This window comes from Protopterus annectens, chromosome 3.part0, assembly GCF_019279795.1.
Source record: "Protopterus annectens isolate FY-2018-M chromosome 3.part0, PAN1.0, whole genome shotgun sequence".
Taxonomy (NCBI): Eukaryota; Metazoa; Chordata; order Ceratodontiformes; family Protopteridae; genus Protopterus; species Protopterus annectens.
This window is the reverse complement of record NC_056731.1, coordinates 903,175,940-903,200,647: the sequence shown is the minus strand read 5'-3', so window position 1 is coordinate 903,200,647 and position 24,708 is coordinate 903,175,940. Positions and strand designations below refer to the sequence as shown.

General features: G+C 38.9%; 1 protein-coding gene across 1 annotated transcript in view; it reads right to left on the bottom strand.

Annotated features, from left to right (window-relative positions):
- Window positions 1–24,708, bottom strand: part of PRKDC (protein kinase, DNA-activated, catalytic subunit) — a 4,917,417-nt gene that overhangs the window by 379,352 nt on the left and 4,513,357 nt on the right. The window contains exon 71 of the mRNA XM_044065724.1: window positions 11,627–11,770. Within this exon, the coding sequence (XP_043921659.1) occupies window positions 11,627–11,770 (144 nt within the window). The remainder of the gene's footprint in view (window positions 1–11,626; window positions 11,771–24,708) is intronic.

Below are 24,708 nucleotides of genomic sequence, written 5' to 3'. Positions count from 1 at the left end.
CAACGTGGGTGTCAAATGAGAGGTCGCTGTCGACTTGGGTCCCTAGGTCTCAGATTACTTTTTCCGTACTCAGTGGGTTGCTGTCTGTGATAATTTGTGGGTACTTTGTTTTTCCCAAAGGGGATGACTATACATTTTTTGGCATTTAGTTTAAGGCCGTGACTCCGGCACCAGTTGTCTGTTTCTGTGAGGCCTTTTTGTAGGATGTGTGTGTCTGCTGGTGTATCGACTATGGCACCTAGTTTGCAGTCATCTGCGAACTTTGTCAGCCACAGCCCTCCCATGTATGCTTTAACATCTGAGAAATAAATGCCGAACAAGAGGGGTCCCAGGACAGATCCCTGTGGGACACCACTTGTGACTGGCTTTGAGTCTGACATTGCTCCAGCGATTTTAACTTTATGGGTTCTGTCCTTTAGCCAGTTTGCAACCCATCTAGTGACATAAGGGTTTACTTTTAAGCTGTTGAGCTTATCTATGATGCCTGAGTGGGGTATTATGTCGAAGGCCTTAGCCAAGTCCAGGTATGCTGTATGGACTGCTTTGCCCTCATCACTGGCTCTAGTGATGGTTTCAAAAAAGTCAACCAGGTTTAAAAGGCAGGATCTGCCCTTTACAAAGCCGAACTGGGTGGGGTCAAGTGTCTGTAGGTCCCCTATGTCTCTGTTTATGAGTTCCATAATGATTCTTTCCATAGCTTTGCAGACCAGGCTGGTTAAGCTTATGGGGCGGTAGTTTCCAGGGTCTGTAGAGGCACCCCCCTTGTGGAGTGGGACCACTGTTGCTGTACGCCAGTGTTCAGGGTACATATCCCGAAGTAAGGCTAAGGTTAAATAGCATTTTTACGTGTGGGTTTAGCTCCTCTTGGAGTTCACGTAACACGCAACCCGGGATACCGTCAGGTCCCATTGATGTTGTGTTTTTTGCTTTGTTTAGGGCGGTTCTCACTTGGACATCTGAGATGACAGGGAGATTACATTCAGCTGGGATAAGTATTTCTTCTTTTGGGGGTGAGGGAGAGGAGAAATTTGCACTGAACCTGTCAGCCAGAATGTTGGCAATATCTGTGGGTTCAGTGTATTTTTTGTTGTTGTGAACCAACTCTGAGCATATCTGAGGGTTTCCGCCCAGGTTTCTAACATAGCTGAAGAAGGCTTTGTGGTTATCTTTAGTGTCCTTAGCGATTTTTCTCTCAAAGTTGGCCTTGGATGTTTTTATGAGAGAACGTAGTTTTCTGCTAATGTTGATCAGAGATGTCTTCCCTTCATAGGATTTTTCTCTGACGGGCAGTAGCTTCCTTCTTTTGTTATACAATTTGTTTATGGCTGAGGTCCACCAGACAGGACGCTTACCTTTGTTTGTGGTCAGATCTCACTAGTGAGGGGTATACTTCCAGTGTGGAGCATTTTGTCCCCATGTTTGTGATGATCAGGTCTAGTATATTATCTCCCCTAGTGGGAGAGGTGACTAGTTGTTCCAGTGCATTTGAATTTATGAATTCCAGGAACCTTTGGGCTAGGGTATTAGGGCTAGAATAATGTACCCAATCTATGTTTGGGTAGTTGAAGTCTCCCAGTATGATGGTATTTTGTGATACATTCATATCCTCCAATGTCTTCAGGAAGGCTGAGTGGGGTTCTTGAGATTGGGAGGGTGGTCTGTAACATGCTACCAGTTGTATAGCAGTTTTGCCTATGGTTAGTTGCACCTGTATGGTCTCTGATGCTTCATGTGTTGCTACTAACCTAGAGGTGTGGGTGTCCTTGATGAATATGGACACTCCCCCTCCCTTTGTGGTTCGGCCCGGGTTTTGGGGCCGAAAAGCATGATACGAGGTATAGCCTGGTAGCGCTGGGGTGCTCTCAGGAGCCTTGAACCAGGTTTCAGTTACTGCACAGACGCCGATGTTCTCCATGCTGAGGAGTGCATCAAGTGCCTGCATCTTGAGATTTAGACTTCTGGCGTTGAGCAGCATTACCCTTAGTTTTTTTCCATCTTTGTTTTCTAAGGAGGTGGGTTTGTCTTTTGAGCCTTGCCTAGAAAAGGCACTATGGGGTGGCAAGAGCCTTAGCCAATATCCGAAGCCCAGTGGTGACAGGTGTAAGCCATCCCTTGCAAAGCAGCGTGGCTTGTCCAACATGTCATCCCAGGCAGACAGACATTGGATCCCCTTAGAATGACACCAGTACTTGAGCCAATTGTTAAAGCTGATCATCTTGTCTTTGTATTGTGGTATCATTCTTGGTGAGGGCAAGATGCTGCTCAGGGTCAGGGTCATACCAGCCTGGGCTATATAATCGGAGAGCTCCTCTATGTCTCTTTTCATGTAGTCCAGGGAGGTACGTCTCAGGTCATTCACACCAGCATGGACAATGACGGAGTCATATTTGTTCTTGCTTTGGAGTGACTTGAGTGCGTGTGTTATGTGGCGGATCCTAGCTCCCGATAGACAGCTCACAGTCACCCTCTCCTTGTTCAGCCTGGTCAGCGGGACATCAGTGCGTCTGACTATAGAGTCACCTATTACTAGTGTATCAGGCAAGGTGTTTGGCCTTAAGGGCTGTGATTGGTTGACACACTGATTTATTGAAGTATGTGTTGCATGTGTCTTGTTTTGAGGTGGTGGATTTTTGGATGTCTGCTTTGGGAGCCTCTGTTTTGGTAAGTTTTTTATTAGAGCCTCTGAGTATGTCTTTGTGTTTTTATGTGTTTGCTTTGCAGTTGTGGTAGGTCTATGTGGGACTGGGATTGTTGTGTGAGTGGTTGCCATCTCCTCCTGTCTGGTCATGCCAGCCCTGAGTTGAGAGAGTTCAGCCTCCAGTTTGGCTATATAGTTGCATCTCTCACATGTATTTGTGTTTGTTGGGAGGAGGAGAGGGTTGTCTGTGTACATGAGACAATTGTAGCATTGTCTCAAGATACCCAGATTGACCAGCTGAACTGGAGACGACGCCAGTAATCTACCACTCGACATGCTAGAACAGTATAAGGGAGTGCTGTACCTTTAAGGGAAGTGGATATTCACAGGGGTGGTAAGTAGATGTAGTGCTTTACTTAGTACGAGAGTGCTTACTTAGTAGAGAAGTATTGAGAACAAGTGCTAGGCTTATAATATAGTGAGTAGTCTTATTATACTAAGAGGAGAGCTTCCTTAAGGGAAAATTTGAAGAGCAGATCTGGCGGAGCCAGAAGTTGTTTAATCTTGTTTAACCGGCGCTGCGCAAACCGTGCAAACGCGGATTTTAAACAGTGAAATACAAAAGAGCTAGAAATGGTCCAAAACAACCAATTACTACAGCTTCTTGTGCTGAGGTGACTTCCTACAGGGACAGGTAGGCTGCGCAAGGCTCCCCACTCCCACTGGTGAGCAAAGAAACTTCCCTCTATCCAAGTAAGGTAATGGACAACACAGGAACTACACCACAGCCCAGAATACAACAATGCCTGTAAACTGGTCTAAACTAGTCGAGGAGAGGAGGGAAAACAAGGATTATTTTTTTGTTTTTTTGATAGAAACACACAGAAAATGCAGAAACAGTGATAAATTAGTTACACAGGCTAGCACACTTTAGTGGGCAGCCTCCACAGTTAAATTAAACAAACAAACTTTCGATCAAATTGGACTAAAATGTAACTTTAAGTGCAGATTTTGAAATAATGCAGCAAACAGTTAAAAAACAGTTCAAGCTAGTTCAGGGTAAGCTACAGAAGCTATTCCAAGTGAAAAAAAGCAAAGATACTTAAATCCAGAAAGTAGTCGCTTTCCTGAGTTCCCTGCTGCTAGGACCACTCTGCAGGACCACGAGGAGCTTGTCTGAGCAGTATAGCCAGAAAAAAACGCACAGAGGTGGATTTTAAACAGTGAACTACAAAAGAGCTAGAAATGGTCCAAAACAACCAATTACTACAGCTTCTTGTGCTGAGGTCACTTCCTACAGGGACAGGTAGGCTGCTCAAGGCTCCCCACTCCCACTAGTGAGCAAAGAAACTTCCCTCTATCCAAGTAAGGTAATGGACAACACAGGAACTACACCACAGCCCAGAATACAGCAATGCCTGTAAACTGGTCTAAACTAGTCGAGGAGAGGCAGGAAAACAAGGATTTTTTTGTTTTTTTGATAGAAACACACAGAAAATGCAGAAACAGTGATAAATTACTTATACAGGCTAGCACACTTTAGTGGGCAGCCTCCACAGTTAAATTAAACAAACAAACAAACTGGTCACATTCATTTGCTCGCCCAATGTTCCTGACAGAGTACTCTATAGGGAATTTTTAAAGTTTGCCAACTCATTACACTCCTAAAACATATATTCCCAGAGAGATCTTTCTTTCCCATTACACCTCCAACAATTGCTTTATACCAGAGGAAAAATTCTTTGGAGTCTGCTTGGTGTATCAAAGTATCTATGCCAATACTGCCAAGCAAAAATCCTAAATCTTCCAAATTTTGCTGAATATTTGGGAGCAATACATACCTGTCTTTTCAGAGTTTCTTTGTGAACTGCATATTTAAATCATCCTTCCCATTCGTTTCTGAATTACTGTAATTGAGTCCTATAGCTGTTATACAATATTTTATTGAGTCCTATAGCTGTTATACAATATTTTATATGCCCTACTAATTATCCCCTTAACAGCAGTTTATGTTCTAGTTTCAACTACAAACTCTACCAGAACAGGTCTTTCACTTTGGATTCCCTATCCCTTTCTCTTTGCCTTTACTCTATCTATTTCTGGTAGGGAAAGCTGTCTCTAGCTTGCAGTCCAAACTAATCTTGGCCTCATCCCACTCTATCTTTCCCGCTCTAGTTATTTGCTCCTAATACCTTGGCTCCTTTGCCAGTTTTCAACAGAAAGTATCAGCCCCCTCTTGCCTATTCTCTGTACCCCTAAATACAGTTCTCTCTACTGAAACTCTCCTTTCTCCACTCTCATGTTATCTTAGTTCTAAGTATATTTTCTGCTACTTTCTGAATATAATATTCTATATGGCTGTTATTGTCAAAATTCAGGCTGGCTGCGGGTAGCCTGCCAGCAGGATAACCCAAGTCCTGGTCCGGCGTCAGTTGCCGTTGCCCCTTCCCTGACGTCAGTGCGCCAGGGGTATAAAAGATGCAGCAGACACCATCCTCTTCAGCCTTTCTTGCCACAAATGTCAGGTGCCCCCAAAAGGGTAGGCTAAAAAAATTCTGATCATTAAAAAGCATGCACATAAACTTCATCTACAAGCAAATACACCACATAGGTTGTATAGAATGGAGAAGTACAGATAAGTCCTAGCAATGAAAGGGGGATGGTGGGAGGGTAACCTGGACTGCAACAGTGAATACACTCTAACATCTACATTTATGGTAGGTACACAACTGTACTATGTTCATCGTGTTTCACTGTTGCAGTCATTATACTTGGGCTGAATCCCAAAGCTGAGGTTGGGTGGCTAGGCCTAAATAGAATTAGGAATGGCTATGAGGCCCTACAGAACTGCAGTGGCAAAGCCTGCTCTGGATTTAGAGTAAAGAGGTAAGTGGTAGTGCTTTGTGAAAGTGTGCACTGAAGTCCAGGTTGCAGCCTCCAAAATGTCCTTGGTTGGTACACTCCTCTGAGGAAGGCTGCTGCTCCGGTAGAATGTGGCCTAATGCCCTTAGGCACTGATTTGCCATGTTACAGCTTCATATAGGTCCATTTCGACTCTAAACCATGATTATAGAGTCTTTATATCTATAATGGCTAAAAGAATGGCAAAGGCGATGCCAAAATTGACAGAAATGTATCAATGTGGCTTTGTGCAGGGGAGACAAACATTTGATAACCTTACTAGAACAATGATGATCCACAGGGAAGCAGAATGTAAAAAAATACCACTCTTGTTGGTAGGCCTTGATGCAGAAAAGCATTCGACAGAGTAATCTGGGGTTTTCTGCACTGGGCAATGTAAGTATTTGCATTCTGACACAATAATAAGGTTAATTAGGAGGATATATGGGGGACTGGAGATGAAAATTAAAGTGGAGGATCCTCTCTCATAAATTTTCTTTGAGCAGAGGAACCAGGTAGGGGTGTCCTCTTTCCCCTTTATTTACGTTATATTTAGAACCACTGCCAAAGAAAATAAGGGACTCCACAATTTAAGGATATAATTGGTATGGTAGTCAGGAAAAGTAGGCTTTATTTGTAGATAATATTATTAAAACCAGAAAAGGACATTTCAGAGTTGTGGAACATTCTGAGAACGTTTCATGTCTTTTTGGATACAAAATTAATGAAGATAAAACAAAGGCTGTAGCTGTAAACTATATACCCACGCAAACATTGGTTCAGCATTACCTATATTTAAGGGAACAAGATAAAATTAAGAACTTAGGAGTGTGGGTTAACAAGGAGTCTGTTATGGTAGCTAAGGACTAAACAAAAGGTAATACACAAATTGAGAAAATGGAAGCTCTGTTTTATGAATATGGATAGCAAGATACAAGCAGTAAAAATGTTTTTAGTCCCTTAAGCTTTATACATAGGTCAAACATATTTTTATCAACCAGAAGGTGTGGATAGTAATAAAGAGTTGAAGGATTTTATCGGGGGGGGGGGGGGGTCAAGTGGAATACATTGATCCTCCCAACAGAACAAGGTGGTTTGGAATTTCCTGATTTGAAGGGGTATTTCAGAGCTACACAGTTAAGTCTCCTATACATAGCACAAATAGAAAGCCATAATTCAAAGTGGAAAGGGATGATGATGAAATGAGGAACAATCAACAAACAAGGACAGACTGGGATTTTGAATGCAGATCCTTAAGGAAAACAACAATAACCACACAGAATATTATGTTCATAAAGTAGCATAAAGTATTCTAGGAAGGAAGCCAACATGGGTATGGAGAAAGGAGATTCTGGAGATAGGGATGACTGCAATTAGGGGTACAGAGAATAGGCAAGAGGGTGGTGGAATTGACTGGAGTAAACTATCAAAGACACCAAGGTATTGAGAGCAAATTATTACAGAGGGGGAAAGGTAACTGAATGGGAAGAGGCAAAGAATATCTTATGGTTTCAGGCTAGAGACTGCCTTCCCTATCAAGGATTGATACAAGAGTATAGGCAAAGAGAAAGGAATAGGAGATCCCAAGTGGAAGTCTAGCACTGGTACAGCTTTTAGTAGAATCTAGAAAATAACCTGCTGTTTAAAAAGGAAATATAGGGTGTATAAAATATTGCATAATAATTACATGAATCAAACAGATAAGGTTAGAAAGGATTGGGAAAAAGAGACTGGGTAAGCAATTCACAAAGAAACAATGGGAGGATGTGTGTATGGCTCCCAAATATGCAACAATGTCTAGAAGATTTAGGATCTTTGCTTGGAAGTGTTTGCATAGATATTTTATATCACAAAGCAGACTCCAAAATACTTTTCCTCAGGTAGACTGCAAATGTTGGAAGTATGATGGGGAAGAAAAAGGTAAATGGGAACATAGTTTTGGGGGGTGTAATGAGTTGGCAGACTTTAAAAATTCCCCACAGACTACACTGTCAGAAATACTGGGTGATAAAATTGGTGCAAATAAGGAAATATTTTTTTGAGCTGTGACACAGAATTGGAAGTGCCTAGACATAGTAACGTCTTGCCGAGTTTAATTTTGGTGGCTGCCAAAAAAAATAATTACTAGAAAATAGAAATCAAGATCTAAACCAACTGCAGTAGAAGTACTGAGTATAACAGAGATAAAGGAACTGGAAGTGGAATCTTTAGACAAATGTAGGAACAAATCACATATAAAAAAAACAAGATTGTATGAACAATACATGCAGAATAATGTTTTTAGGAGGAATGAGCTAAGTGATGTTCAATTGACAGAGACTGTATAGAAGATTATATGCAATGTATAATGTTTGCAACTGAAAATGTCAGTATGATTTGTTTTAATTTATATAAATGTACAATTGCCTATGTCATAAGTAATAATTCAATAAAGAACTTTCTTGTTTTAAAAAGTGGTGCAAATTCTGCACCTTTAACTCTACAGCCCACCATAACTCAAACTTCTAATCACTCAAGCATGGGCCAAGGCATGGGTGACAGCGGCAGCTCCTCTGCTGTCAAGGATGACCAGTCTAGATGGGTTGCATCGAAGATCTTAGAAAATGAAGCTTCATCCCTGAATATCCCCAGTTTGGGTAGGATGACTAAGTGCCTTTTCCAAAAGAGGCCATAAGGTGCTCACACATAAAAGGAGTGTAAAAAGATCACTGATGAAGCCCTGGGATAGGAGTCAGAGGTGCACCTCTCCAAGAACTCAAGTCCTTCCTAAAAAAGAAATCTGCAAAAAGCTGCATGTAGAAAGGCACCCAGGTAATCAGATTGCATTCTCACCCCTGAGAGCAGTTAGAGGCCTTAGACAATGAGTCCTCAGCCAGTCCTTCAAGCAGACTCTCAGGCGAGACTCTGACATATCTGCAAAGCATCAGGAAGGACTCTCCCATTGGTGCCATGGGACATCTCCCTTCACCAGTCTTCCTGAATTTAGAAATATGACAAACAGGTAAGCACACTCACCTTTGGTGTAGAAGAATAAGAGTTCTAGTCCCACACCAGCTAGACTGAATGCTGAATCTGCAATGCAGTGTACAGGGGGAGCCTGTGACTGTGTGTGTGTGTGAGGGGGGGGGGGCTGCTGTACTCCGGAATTTGTTCACCCTTCAGATGAGACGTTAAAACCATGGTCCATGTCCCATTTGTTTGACACGGTGGTAGCTCAGGTGGATGTAAAAGATCCCACAGTAGCTATCAATAAGACTAGGGGATGTTCCCCAATGCCCTGACCAAATTTCCCCTAGTAGCATAAATACCACCACAAGTCTCTCCTAAAAAGATGTTACTACAAGCCTAATGAAACTAACCCAGACAACAAAGGATACATAAAAATATAAACAAAGACTATTTATACTGAACATGCAAACTCAGGGACCTTTGTACTACTGATAGCAATCTGAATTGTGTGAACAGGAAAAAAAATTAGAGGGGAGTTGCTCAAGAAAAAAGCAGCATAAACAAAAGCATTACTATGGCACTAATGTCAAAATGTTTTTAAAAATTGCAGTAAATGGTAAAGCGAGTCAGTCATCAGCAACTATTATAAGTCAAGCAGCACAACCTACTATAGCAAAGGACCAGATCCACCTATACGTTTATGACGTATGGAGGCATTTATACAAAATTATTAATCTGGAGTGCAAGAGCAAAGCCTAGGATGGAATAAGATAAATCTTTTAAGCATACCACCCTCTCAGACAGTAAAGAAGACTGAAGTTTCCACCGATATTACAGATGAAGGCAAATCCCTCTTCATGACCCTTGAAGCCCATACCAAATACTTGAATGAACTGGAGACGACCCCCCCCCATTCAACCCAACATAATACTCATGGTTGACTTTAAACTGGTTATCATACATGACCTTACACAAGTAGGCCCAAAGATTCATGGACTTTTTTTCAACACAAACACCCTGGAACAGCTATCGAGTACACCCACCAGGGGCAAATGTATCCTTGACCTGGTCTTGACAAACATGGGGGAATGATGCACTGCCCCTAGTGTAATGTCTTCATTGCTTAGGTCAGACCACAAAACATTTGACCAACCTACAAGCCTCACTTATTTTTAAATTTGAACAGAGCTACAACAAAGTTGCCAGATTCACTTGCAGCAAACCTTACCAGACCCACTACTGTTTAGCACTAAAAACATTTAACTGGCTGGAGCTTCTTCACCACCTATCTTATACTCAAGCTCACCTTAACCCATAAAATCATCCATACCGCATCTGCCCAGCAATTAGACCCCTACTCCAATACCATCTCCCAAATCATCCCCTTTGGTAAAATAATAAACAATTACTTACAATCTACAAACCACAAAGGGCTGCTGTGTCCAATCTCTATTTCAATAGTTTGGCTATAACTTAGATCTGATTGATATAGCAATTTTATTCCATCACACACATTCGTCTTTTCAAACCATTACTAAAAGACTTCCTCCTTGCCTCCTGGCTTTGTACCTGCTCCTCATCTGGGACATAGCTAACACCTTTCATCACCTTTTTTATACCTCCCTTTAAAGCACTAGATCACTTAACCTTATCCCCTATTAATTCCTCATTTTATTGTACTTTGTAAACTACTAAACCTACTTCTGATTAGCAGAACCAAATTACTATTCCATCTCTACTTCTCTGTTAACATTCAAACTCGCTCATCTCCTCTGATGCCCAACTGTATTTCTTAAATTACTCCATCTTCTATCTATAAATTCTCAGTTCAAGGCTTGCAAATTTAATGTCTGTGAATATCAATACAAATTTTATTAAACTGACTATTCTGTTAAGTATTTACTGAAATTGCACTATAAAATTTTAAATATTGTTGGCATTAAATATGATACCCTGGAGCTTTTCTGCCTGGGCATCTGCTTTAAAGGGCATCTGTGCCTAGTTGGACTTTCCCAGTAAAGAAATGTCAATAAATAAATAAATTTATAACATTCTAAGGCTAACTACCTCCTACTAAGTGCCAGTGTAGAAACATTCCAAGCAACTTTATGAGGAGTTGTTCACAGAAACCATGTACAATCATGTACATGGCTGCATATATGCAGCTGTACCTAAATGAAATAAACATGCCCACAAAACAAACATCAAAAATATCGGCTCCAAGGACCTAAACCTTGTCTGCAGTATAAATAGAACTCATTGCAGGGACAGGTATGTGTCTCTAAGATTACTGCTATGTTGAAACATGCTTCCCAGTCATGTGAAGCGAAGTTCATCTCTAACCATATTCAAACGGAAAGTAGACAAATGGATGCAAAATCGTCAATTTAGTTTGGCACTTATGTCCATAATTGAAAGGGGTAGCCTTTGAAAGATTGATGTGTACAAGCTTAAATTGTACATCAGAAAATTCCTTGGGGTATTGGCAGATGTTAGCAATATTTTGGTACATTTGAGGTAAGCTTGGCTAGGTTTAAAGTGGGTTTTGGGCCCATAGCCTACTAACCACCTATGCTCCTAAGACAAAAACACTGGCACTTTGTTCACATCATGTGCGTTTACTTAAACAGGCAAAATCAATTCATCTTTACAGAGCTTCATATCACAAAAAACAAAACCAAATACCAACAAAATTAAAAAAAAAGTCAAGGTATGCTTTCTGTACCTCTCACACACTGCTACGTTAATTATACTCAGTCCACGATGGCACTACCTTAGAAAAAGAATGAATACTTGTGTGTGCATAGATGTTTCTCCACATATGTCTGTGATCAATATATCTTCACATTGAGTATATTACCAAAGAAAGAGTGCAAGATATCCTGCCTCCCCACAAAGCAATTCAATAACTGTGCATCTGAAAAACATGCCCAGCCAAGCATCTGTCATCTTTCCATTTGCTATTCTACAATCATACATGTAGCATTGGATTCTGGTAACAGCATGCACAATGGAGGACCAAATCTGCCATAACTATTATGCACTGTCTCAATGACTGGATCATAAACCAGAACTTAGTTTTTATGCATATTTTAAAAAATCTTGCAAAATATGAATATTTTGCAAGTCTGTACTTACCTTAATAAACTTAGTTCTGAATACTCCAAGTCCTGGGGCCTGAAAATTAGCCAGATTTGAGAACATGTCATCACACAACTTTTTCAGGCATGCTTTGTCTTTCTGTGGCTTTTCTAGTTCATTACTCATATCATCAACCCAGTCCTGCAAAGAAACACATGTAAAAATGTTGCATATTCTTTGTGAAGATACCAACAAAACTAAATATCAAAATAAATATATATATTTATGAATATGAAACTATATATAAATATATATATACTATATACTATATATAAATACATACATATATATATATATATATATATACTATATATAAATATATGAATATGAACCTATATATATATATATATATATATATATATATATATATATATATATTCTTTTTTTTTTTGGAGAGAGTAAGTTAGAGAAAATGAAACAATTTAAAGTGCTCATTCATAGCAGATTAATCACTCACAGCAAGCAGATCAGCTGCAGTTTAAAAAAATAGTCAGTGAAGAAAAGCAAGAAAGGGTGGGCATTTTCTATTCGTGCATACACACACACACACACACAGACACACACACACACACACACACACACACACACACACACACACACACACACACACCCATCATGCTACTGCAACTTTATTTGCACCAAAGCTTTTATTCATCTACTTAACAATATCAGTTGTACTTGTAACAAAGCAGAATACCATAATAAACATAAAAAAAAAAAAAAAAGAATTAAAAACACAAGCTTAATTCTCCTACAGCAGAACCCCCTTCCCCCAGGAAATACACTAAACACAAACATGAACTAGCTTTAGTAACAACAAAGGCATATGATTTAATCTGTTGTTACCCCTTCTTTTAAACATAAAGCTAACATCTCTGGATAGAAACAGCAGAAATGCCCCTAAAACATTAACAACGACTGAATCAGCAGCATTTGGTAAGAAGCTGTACTACCAACACCTAGGCATGCCATAATACATGACGAATCATTAATGACGTTTCTACATCTTTCCAATGGCAGCATTATTTTGCAAAAAGCAATTATGCACAATCACAACTAAATTATGTCCACTGTCTCTCTGTGTATTAAGTTCAGAAACTGAAAACCATGTGGCACAGGCCTAAAAAACAGGATTAATGTTAGTGAACGAGTGCTGCTAAAGAACATTACACTGGATGCTACTTTTATAACCATGGTAGCTAGCAACTATAATCAGCTTTTCCTGACCAAAACTACTACTGTAAATCTGAAATGACGGTAACTTGGAAGTGAATATGTAAAGAAGCCACATGCGCATTTGTGCCACATGTTTGGTAGTACAGCTACCGTAGAGTCCGGCCACAAATCTTTTCATTTATGTAGGCATTCAGTTTTGGTTCAGTCCTAAAATACTAGTCTACATTCCACAAAACTGCATGTAACTACTAGAGCTGCCAGTTTTTCTAATCTTTCCCAAATGAAATACAAGGAGAGAAATGTGTCTACCTAAAAGAGTTTCCTCTAGAAATAAACCTAAACATAAACATGTACTATTACACTTTTCTAAAGAAAACAATGCTACCAAAAGAAAAGTAGCAGCTGTGGCGACTGCTAACCGGGAAAAGCCAAAAGACGCAACAACAACTAAACACAAAAAAAATAGAAGCCATAATATAATAAAAATATAACATGACTGAGTCTAGGTTACATTGTGATTTATTAATGCCTTGTTTGAAGTTTGATCAGTTGGCTTTGCCTTCACAACCAGACCAAGCCAGAGCCTTACGTTAGCAGATCTCAGCATGATTCACATTCATACAGGGTATGTTGCTGTAAGTGATTATAAACAGCTTGTACCATTGCTCAGAACAGAAGGTTCCAATTAGTTTTACATGCTTGCACACTCTAAAACCACCTGGCAGATACTAATTAGCACAATACCCCTATACTATCATATCAAAACAACATGAGGAGTACTTATGTATCAATGCATTTATTTATTTTGCTGAGTTGGTCTGTTGCCCCTTTATGGTCCTGACCAAGGTCTCATAGACAGTAACACAGTTTAACATTCAACAAGTAGTGAAAGTTGCCATAGACTTGACAATGTATATAGCACAGAGCATCATAAAAGGCACGGTTATATAATACTGTAATAACAAATAAGATAGCTACAGCATTAAGAACTTGTAGCTAAAGCAGAATCAGAACACATGAAAATGCACAGTACAGAGGGTCAAAATCAGATTCTAATTACACAATGATGAGTATTATTCGATACAACATAAAGTGGTAGAACACCATCTAAGAACTAAAAATAGTAACAGGACGTATACATGTATGTAGAAATAACTCAGTAGAACTATACATATGTGATAGTGATATTACAGGAGGTATGCTGTTGGAGGCTAAAGACAAAAACGGTCTGTTGAGTAATGTATATTTATTTGCAGGCATGCGCATCTGCTGCTCTTTGTTACACAGGTCAGCCAGCATAAAAACAGGAACATTTATATTCACCATGCAAATGTCATAGTAAATTTATTTTTGAATTTAGTAATGCTCTTACATTTTCAGATTCCCTGTGGTAAAGTCCGGGCTGCTAGTGCTACCTTAGAAAATGCTTTCCCACCCATTATATTAACGAAATGGCATTCTCTAAGTTTGATCAAACAGAATAATTAGTATCGCAATGATGGGGTTTTGTGGCTAGAGATGGACAGTAGAAACAAGTAAAGCAGTTTGTTAAACAGTAAAGAGGAGGAGCTGCTCTTACAGTAATAGGCAGCCTTCCAGTTTTCTTCTGAGTCATATAGTGGTGTTCCCTGGAGCCATACAAGGATACGCAGCAGCATATCTTGTGAACATCAACCTGCGAATTGGGGATGTTATGTGCTGAAATTAATACAAATAATGGTGAGCAATACTCATTTCTAGGCACTGTCATTTGCAAAGCTAAAGTCTTTCTTGCCTGCAGATGCAGAAGATTAGAGCAATTACATGCTACTTAGCTAAAGAAGGCATTTTTGATGTGAAAGATGTATTGGGAAAACAGAGTTACTAGTCAAATATGATACCAAGGTATCTTTGCTGTGGCACTACAGGAAGTAGGGTTACAAGTGGGTCTGTGTTCAGCAGAGTAGGATTATTCTTCATTTTTGATAAGATCCAAATATCACTTTTTTAAAGAATTAATAAATAAATCCATCTTACTTAACTAGTTTCATATTTTACTGAAATCCCACTTGGAGGTTTTGTTGTAGCTTGGGCAATGGACAGTCTGAGTTGCATATTATGATGTCAAAGTGTACAGTTAAATCTAAGTCATACAGTAAATTATTTACAAAAGCTGAAAATAGCAAGAGGCCAAAAACAGACCACTGAGGTACATCTGCCAAGAAGCTGATATTTTCAGATATACTGTGGCCATGTTGACCTGTGAAAGTTCTGCTACATAGGCTGAAAGCCAGTTAAGTGTAGAGTCACTAATACTGAGTATCAAAGGCCTTCATTAAGTGTTTGGTTGACAGACACACATGCATGGTTTCTCAATAAAAGACATTCCTGTATGTTTTCCTTTTTCATTTTCTTCAGAAGTGTGGTTATTTACTGTATATATCTTTGTCTGATGCAACAATTCCTGGACACATGCAGTTTGTTAGACAGTAAACTATACATTGACATATTCCATTAATAGACTAACACAAGTTTTCAATAACCACCTTGGCTAGTAGAAAAAGTGAGGCAAATGGTGTGAAATATGACAGGACTGTGGGTTATTTGGTTTTGGGGATTAAGGTGATGGTTGCATATAGGTAGGAGCACACCTAAAATATAGACAAAGTTATAAATATGACAATGCTCTACAGATAAGGTGTAAAGCCATATGTATGAATCGGGGATATATGATGGAGTGCTTAAATGATTTATAGATATCAGTATTTGCCAGTGTCTTGTCCCCATTTTGATGTGAAGGAAGAAAGTTCATGGATGGTGAATAATGACTGTGTAGTTTTGGTTCTGTCAGGTTGCCTACTGATTGTATTAGTGGGCTTGGAGAATATGGATATTAGGACTTTTGTATTATTTAAGACATCCGTGCTACGGCTTGCTTGTTTACTGGTAGTAGCTTGCAGGTTTGTGACATTTCTTAAGGTTTTTCAGAAGTGTTTAGTACCAAGAAATGATTACTTCTTGTACATGTGGGCCTTTACAGACTTGGCTGCACTCTATCTTTTGTCTTAGTTTCTGAAAAGACAACTTTTTATTAGTATTTGAAAGGTGGCCTTCCCAATTTGTTTCAACAACCTCCTAAAGTCTGAAGGTGTCCACAGCCACGAGTTAGCTTCCAATCTTGTCCGAGTGGAAAAGGCAGTTTTAGATGGGGTTAAGCATGTTACAGAAATTGGTGAGGTCTCTAACTGGGTCAGTATTTTTATCTATGAATATAGAAGTAGTTTAGATACAAAGACAAACTTTGTTCATTCGCTAATTAGGGTGGCAATCAGTCACTTATTACTCTTTTGCACTTCTTACAAAGAATTAAGGAATCAGTGAAATGAACTGACACAGGCATTAGGACAGTAAGTGCCAGATTAAAACTATGTAATAACCTTTAAATCCCAGTTTTATTAGTCCCAGTTTAGAAAACTGCAAACATTAACTGCAATATGAGTTGTAACACAAATACAAATATTCGCAATCACTCTTTAGCTTGTACCTCACAAAGCATTCTGAACCAAAACTCTGGCACTTCATTTCTGCCAGAATTAGGGAAATACTAACTCTTACAATTTTCAGGACAAAGCTCAGGTACTTAAGTCAAACTGGAAACTTGTTACAAATCCCTTTGGAGCATCACTTGAATATATCCAATGCAGTGATGCTTGCTGACATGATCAGATAATTTAACTGGACAATGCACAAGACATTATGATATTTGTGTTTGTCTGTGACACAATTTTGCTGCTTCATATTAACTGACTCCTATCAAACTTCTTCTGGACTAACAGACACAAGAACAGGTCCGCAGTGAGTTCCTCCCCACTGCACTGTGCAGCTCCTGTGCAAGTACCTGTCAATCAGTCCGACATAATCAGTAGTGTTCTGTTGGATCATTCCTTCACCCTAAGGGAAGTGTTGTTCACAGGCCAAGATTCCACATGTTTCCAAATCAGGGGAAGAAACTCTTGTGTGTTCATTTATTTAACTTGGTTATTTGTTAACTGGGTATGTGGAGATCTGAGCTCAGAAATGTGGATATTTTACAATACAAACAGCATAGTGTATACGCATACACAGTAATGTTCAATTTCTTATCATAATGGTTACACATCATGTGAACAGCAAAGTCAATCATAATCCTATAATAAACCCACTCATGATTTATAACAGGAAACTTACAAGGTTTCTGCAACATAATTTACATTTTTACAGTTCAAGGATAACTTATCAGCTGGTTCCTCCTTGAAGAGTTTTCAAAAGAAGACTATTCATTCTTATAGACCACACCATCACATATGCTTGAAATTTACTAAGCACTGCTCCAAATTATTTATATGCATTCTCTTTGAAAAGGTGTTCAGTTTTTGAAAACATTCTGTTTCCTGTGTGCCAATGTTTTCAGGTGTGCGATTCCAGAATGCTGTCCCAATTTCTGAAAAAGATTTTTTAATTTTCAGTCAGGCCATTTGATGGTTTTATTATCAGAAGTGAATCACCAGGTATATCTTGCAGCTGTTTTGAAGGAACATGGTACAGTTTTTAACCACTAATTTACTGTGCAATGTTGTATTATTAACATTTTGTACGGGAGGGTATAAGAAGAAGGGTAAACTCTGCTACTAGCTACCAGCCACTGAAATCTGTTTAGGAGCTCAATGAGAGGAGTCCGCAGACTTGCTATGTAAGCAAAGTAACATATGAAATTTTCAGCCCTAAGAGTATGTAGCATGCTGCGAGGAGTGTGATGACTTGGAGCCCATATTCTAATTTGGGTAAAAGCACATTCTTTGAAAAGGCTGGATGTGCTCCATGTGAAAGGAGATATGACATCTCGTAGCAAAATTTTAATTGCGAAAGTGTTTTCTGTTTCACTGTCTCACCATGCAGTTTAAATGAAAGGCAGGGATCAAGAACTAAGCTGAAATATCTTTCCTGAATCTTCACGGGAATAATGCTATGTAAGTGCCAATAAGAATCCGAACCTCAAGAGTACTTAGGGAGCAATAAAAATAGCTCTAAAGGAATCTTAATTTGGCTACAGACATGAGCATCAAGCATACAACTAAGTCAGGGATAATACAATCCAAACACCTTATCAAAGTAACTCAATGCAAGAAATAAATTCCCACACTGCTGCGCTGCTGAGGAAGATTTAATCGAAAGCGCTTATCGTTGTTAAGAAAGGGACGTTTTTTGCTCTGCTTTTAACTTGTTTTCATTAAATTTGTTTTAAGATAGCTTCTCATTCACGAACTTTTTTGAGATACACCTGCTTTTCCACAGGACGTCAGCCTTGGTGAATCTTTTTGCTGTTATCAAAGTAACTCAGTTCCTTTGATGGAAATGATTTCCATATTCATGAGCCATGAGTTACTAGTGCTAGGCCTAATGTTAACCTTGTCTAGTTTGCTAAGCAGGAAGAAGTGGTGTACAGTTTGTGAAGGCTTTTATCATAACGTCAAATGCATCATCTATAATATGTCCATTGTTCATGAAGATTTTATCAGTTGCCCTATAAGAAGCAGTTGTAGTTACAAAGCTTTTTTGAAAGCCGTAGTGGGCATCAAGGAGGGATCAAAATTTGTTAATATGATTGATATCTTGCTGAATAGTAGTTTTTTCAACATTTTTGTTATTGGGGAAAAATTAGCAATGGGGCAGTACTGCTGTAGTGAGAGAAAAAATACAATTTTTTGTGATTGTACTAGAACTGCATTCGTGAATATAGCGAGAGACCAAAAACAGAGCATATATAATGATGTGTATGTCTATATCATATATAGGATATATCCAGGGCATACATGTTCCCGATCCACCTGTAAATGTGTGAGAAAAATGCCCTGTGTACTGCTGACATTTGAGTCAGAATGTATGACAGGTCATTGATGAGATTTGTCTCTGCAATTACTTGTGAGCAGTAAATGGCCTGAAACATAGTATGCAGGATGTGCAACTGCTTCACTTCTTGCCTAGAGACAATGCATGTCCTATTTGAGGATGTACTCTAGCTGCTTTATTTCTTTGTTACCTTAATGCATTCATGTAATGTGTTAATTGACACAAGCTCTACTAACAGACTAATCTGTTAACAGTGGCACTTAGCAAATTAGATAGAATTACATTAATACATTTCTGATATGTTAATTGATACAAGCTCTACTAAAGTATTAGCGTTTGTTTTAAGTTTAGGTCTTGTAGATTCTTTTACTACTTGGTCTAGGCCATTTAGACTGCAGCAAGCTTGGAGATGAGCAGCTGCTAAGCCAAGCACATAGGATCATAGGAGGTTACTAGGTTAATGACCCTAGGTGCCTTTCAAGCCTAGCCATGTTTTACCCTTATTTCCCTGATCAGCACCTATCGCCCATTCCAAGAGAGACACAGATGGAACCCCCAGGATGCATTTACGGTTACCCATCCAATCGTCCAGACTGCGTTTGAAGATGCCCAATGAGGTGCTCTACTTGACATGAAGTGGGAGTGTGTTCCAAATGTGTGGTAACCTTTGGGATACAAATCTGTCCCTGCAGAAGGTTCTATTAATGTTATATACTAGGTTAAGGCCTTTAGAGCACATAACCTGTGCACCATTTGAGTCACAGACATGCAGAATTTCCAATAAAGCAGGGTCAAAGATTGTCTTATATGAAAGGTAGAGATCACCTCTGAGTAGTCTGTATGAAAGAGAATAAAGAGACAGTGATTTCAGATGATCCTCATAGGACAGATGCTGAAGACCTTGAAGTTTCCTTGTGCTGAACCTTTGTGGTCTCTCCAATTGCTGCAGGTGTTTGGAAAGGTACATACCAAAAGGGGCACTGTACTCGACTTCCAAGATGGCTGCATACTGAGTAACAGCTTGTTTCTAGCTCTCCTAGTTTGAAAACTGAAACTCACCAGACAAGGCCAGTAGACTTGTGTTTATGGGTAAATTTTAGTAAATGGCTAGTAAGTGCATTGCCTGGATGCAAGGAATAAAGAAATATAGATGACCTGGAAAAAATCAGCTACAAAAAGTGAGGAAAAAACACTGATTGGGGAAAGTTCTGCAGCTGTTCAGCAAAAAGCAATGCAACCTTCAGATGCGACTTTCAATAACCTATAGGAAAGATAGAAGACAACTGCATACAGACCTGGTTAAACTAAACAAAACACTAATGGAGTATATCAACACAAACAATAAAAGGTTGGAAAAAAATGGAAGAAGCTTTAAACCGATATTCGGATGAGATGATAAAGCTGCAAAAATCAGTGGAAGAAATGAAGAAAAGGCTGGCTGAATACCAGACCATACCTCTCAACCTGAAAACATCAAAAAATCTGGACAAGACCCATGTAAAATAGGTACAAAACTGTACGCTGATTAACATAAAATTTGCATACATAATTATGCAAACCTGCCCACTCCAATGGAATTGTGGGATACCAACTTTCAAATGCAAACTGAAGAACAGACAACCAAAATATTGCACCAGAGTCCCCCCGCAGCTTGCAGCCATTCCAGTGTCCCATTACCTGGCTATTTCACCACATTTACCATAAACACTAATGTGTGCATGCATATTGCTTTACTTCTACAATGATTATTTGGATTTTATTTTTACATTTTATAGCACAATGCTGCTGAACAAAGCAAGCAATACTTTCTCACAATGAAAATAGACTTATCATTAAAACTTCTCTGTCCTTGAGACTCACATTCACTACAACAGCACTGAAACCCATACCACATCCAAAGAAAATGCATCTGGCCAGTGGTGGATAAAGATTACCTTTGGTCTGCTTTCAAATCATAGGCCCCTTGCACACAAAACAAGAAACATACATGTGTTCTTTGATACACCTTCCTGACTTTATTACATTATATTCCTTGTATAATACAGCTATCTTGTTGGACTTGGAGCACATTTTAAATTTAATGCTTGAACATTTTTCCAATAGGCAATGAAACCTAATGCATGAACCAATAATGACAAAACTGCCCAATTCAGAACATTTCCATCATAAAACTCTACTTCCACATACACACAATATTATATATATACACACACACACACACATATACATATATATATATATATATATATATATATATAGATATATAGGGACAAATCTCAAATGCTGACCTTATAAGCTTAGAAAATTGGCAGAATACAAGATTTTGTGTTACAATTTATTTTCTGAAGAATATAAAGTCTGAAATTCAAATGCCTGTCATTAGTGAATTCAATCCTTCAGTAAATTCACAAGTGGTGGTGGCTAGGGACTTTAGGTGCTTTTTACCTGTACCCAAGGTACAGGGTTTGAGCCTGAATAACTCTAGTCACCAGGTATACACACACCCAGATACTGATCTTATAAACTTAGAAAATTGCTAGAATAAAAAGTTTTGTGTTACCATTTAATTTCTGAAGAATAGGAAGTCTGAAATTCAAATGCCTGTCATTAGTGAATTCAATCCTTCACTGATTTGCCACAAAAGTCTTGAAAACCACAGATTTTAAGAGGAACACAACAAAAATATGAGGCATAAATTGGTGGCTAGGGACTTTAGGCTCTACCTGTGCCCAAGGTACAGGGTTTGAGCCTGAGTACCTGTAGCTACCAGATGTATTCACCTGGGACACACACACACACACAACAATACCTCAAAGCATCCAGCATTCAATTCCCTATACCTCAATTCAAAGCAGTCCACTCGCTCAAGTAGCTCTGCAGTACTTCCATCCTTTCTGGGCAGTTCAATTCCTTCACAGAAGTAAAAAGTCTTTCAATTCCCTCTTGCACTCACAGAAAATTTAAAGTCCTTCCCGGCCAGAAACTGGAAATGTGAGCCCTTGAGCACAATTCCGAAAGGTTGACGGAGCCGACATCATCGAGCAGGTGATGACATTAGTTCAAAAAGCGTAAATAAAAAAAAATTTTAAAAAAAGCTGGGAAAATCAGAAATGAAGGGGTAAAACTCAGGAATCATGGTACCCCATTATTTGGACCCCCAAACTCGATAAAATCAGAGTAATTCGGTATGGTTGGGAGGTATATATGAGACTGCTCAGGAAGAGATGTTTCAAAAAATAATAGAATTTAGAGGACAGAGCACAAAGGGAAAACCTGAGATTTTCAGCTATTCAGCTATACCAGAAAAGCTAGCAGAAACAGACTATTCATTTTATGACAGCACAAATAAATCACTGGACTTGCATTCCATAGCAGGAGTTGTTAGTTGAAAGGGCACATTGTGTGCTTTCTTATAGCCAGGTTTGGAGCAGACAAACTAAACCTTTAATAGTAAATTCACAATCCTACCAGCAGGAGTTGATCCTGACAAAACTGTGGCAGAACAAAAAACTAAAAGTGGGAAAGACAGAGTGTTTGTGGAGAATGATTACTCACTGTACACCAAGCAGAAGAAGAGTAAATTCATTCCGCTATTCAGGGAATGTTGAGATGTGGTTGTGAGATTCAAACTGCTGTATCCAGCTGTCTTTAAAGTATTCTTCCCTGGAGGGACAAAAATAATTTTTTGATGAAGTGCATGCTAAGGAGGAAATACAAAAGTTTGTCCAACAAAAAGAAAACTGTGAAACAGAAGGAGATTCTTCTTCTTGTTCTTCTGGTAAGAAAAAACAGAGAGAGACTGTACCCGTGAAAATGTTTCAAGTATTTCAATGGAAATGTTGGAGAGAACAAAGAAAGCACGAGAGTTGACTAGACGAATTGAGAGTAAGTTTCAAGTGAAGCAGACATATGATTTGGGCAATGGAGAAGAACAGTAAGAAAACCAGTAACTCCATGTGGGATTACAATGCAATAACTATATTTGTGAAATATGACAGAACAAGAAATTCTGGAAATACTGAACTTTTTCCAAAATTTTCTGGATTTGTGGAGGACTTTAATGTAAATGCCCTACTTCATGTCATTAATGTTCGTAAAAATGCTTTGGGGAGGGGAAGGGAGGGGAAAAAGCTATCTGTAAGTAAATAAAACATTTTCTATTCTTAATTGAACTATATTTGTGGTGTATGGTTTTCTTTGCATGCTATTTTTAAGTGTAATGGAGACTGTAAACTGATGCTGCTCTTCCTCGTTCTTTTTGTACAGTTTTGAGAAATATAGGCAATGCAATGTAAAAAAAAAACTAAATAAATAAATATTTGAGCCCTTGAGCACAATTCCGAAAGGTTGACGGAGCCGACTTCATCGAGCAGGTGATGACATTAGTTCAAAAAGCGTAAATAAAAAAAAATTTAAAAAAAAGCTGGGAAAATCAGAAATGAAGGGGTGCAACTCAGGAATCATGGTACCCATTATTTCAGTGGCGTAACTACGAGAGGCGAAGTGAGGCAATTGCCTCAGGGAGCCAAGCAGCAGGGGGCGCTTTGGGCTGATGGATGTTGTCACAGATTGTACTTTGCTTATTTAGTAAATGTCCATCGTCCAGTGGTAAGAATCACAGTCTGCAGCCCTCCCACCTAGAAAAAAAAACAAGAAAAAAAATCCGTGAAACAAAAATTTCATTCAGACTGCCTTTATCGGCAGTCCGAATGCAGAGAAACGGGTACCCAGCAACCTGTGCTGTAGGATACCCAGACATCTGTGCGGTCAACTACCGCACAGAACAGAGGAGCTCCGAACTGCTTCCCTTGCAGTCAGGGCCAATGAGGAGTGAACTGAGAGCTCTTTCTCGGCTCTCGCGGGAATTTTGTTGCGCGGGCGTCATGTAGAGCGATCGGGGTTTCAGAAATGGTCGGACGGTCGCTGGTTTCGTTTCGTTTGGCTGGATTATGAGGTTTAGGAGGGAACTGTTGCTCTGCAGAGTGATATCCCTCTTGCATTTGGTTTATTTACACACAAGGGGAAACAAATGTAGGCGCGAGAGACGTGTTACTGCTACAGTTAACAAAAGTTGAAACCGAGATCTCTGGATGACTGAGAGAAAACATTACATCAGTGGCCAGCAGTTGTATCCAGTTCCAGAAGGTGTTAAACCCAACCAAGGTAATTCTGTTACTGTTATTGACTGAATGATATCTCTTTTTTATCAAATGTGATTTGACTGATTTAAAAAAGCAAAACGGGAACAGTTCTGTTAAAAAGTGCTAGCTGATGAAGGAAGATTATTATTACCAATGTTTTGTAATCTGTCATATGCATACCTTACAAACACTGAAATATAATTCAGTGAAATGGAACAGCTATTCAAAACTAGAGAAGAGCTTCAAGACAGGAATTAATTTGACTAAGCAAGTAAGTTAACAATAGATGTGCTGTAAATATAACAGGAGCATAAGTAATTTACTGAGTTTCCCCGCAAAGCTTTTCAGTGACAGAATCTGCTCATACTGGTGTGTGATAGGTAACCACACTCCTCAAAAGCCAAGCAGCACCAGAGTTTGTAGCTGCAAGTTAGCATAATTGCCTCACTGCCATAGTGAGTCACTCAACAATGACAAGGAGTACACATGTACTCCTCTCAGGATGGTCTAGAATATTTTTTTAAATGTTTTTTAATTGGTCCCTGCTTCTGGTGAATTTCCACTTTGTACCATTCAATATGTAGTTATGTATTATTTGCACATAGTTATCGTTTAATACATTTATTACATTTTATGCTTTATGGCTGTCAACTCAGCATTGTATAATGGCATTCCGGATGTGGTATTTTATTATTGTCACAGAGTCATTGTTTTGTGTAGTTGCCAAGTTTGTGTGATATATATATATATATATATATATATATCAGAGATATATTTTGTGATGATCAGAATACTAGGTTATAAGGGGCCACAAATACGTTCATATTTTATTTGGCTCAACTTTATTTCATTTCACAAAGCCTCTTATAGGTTTCTTGTTGTACTGAAAGAATAATG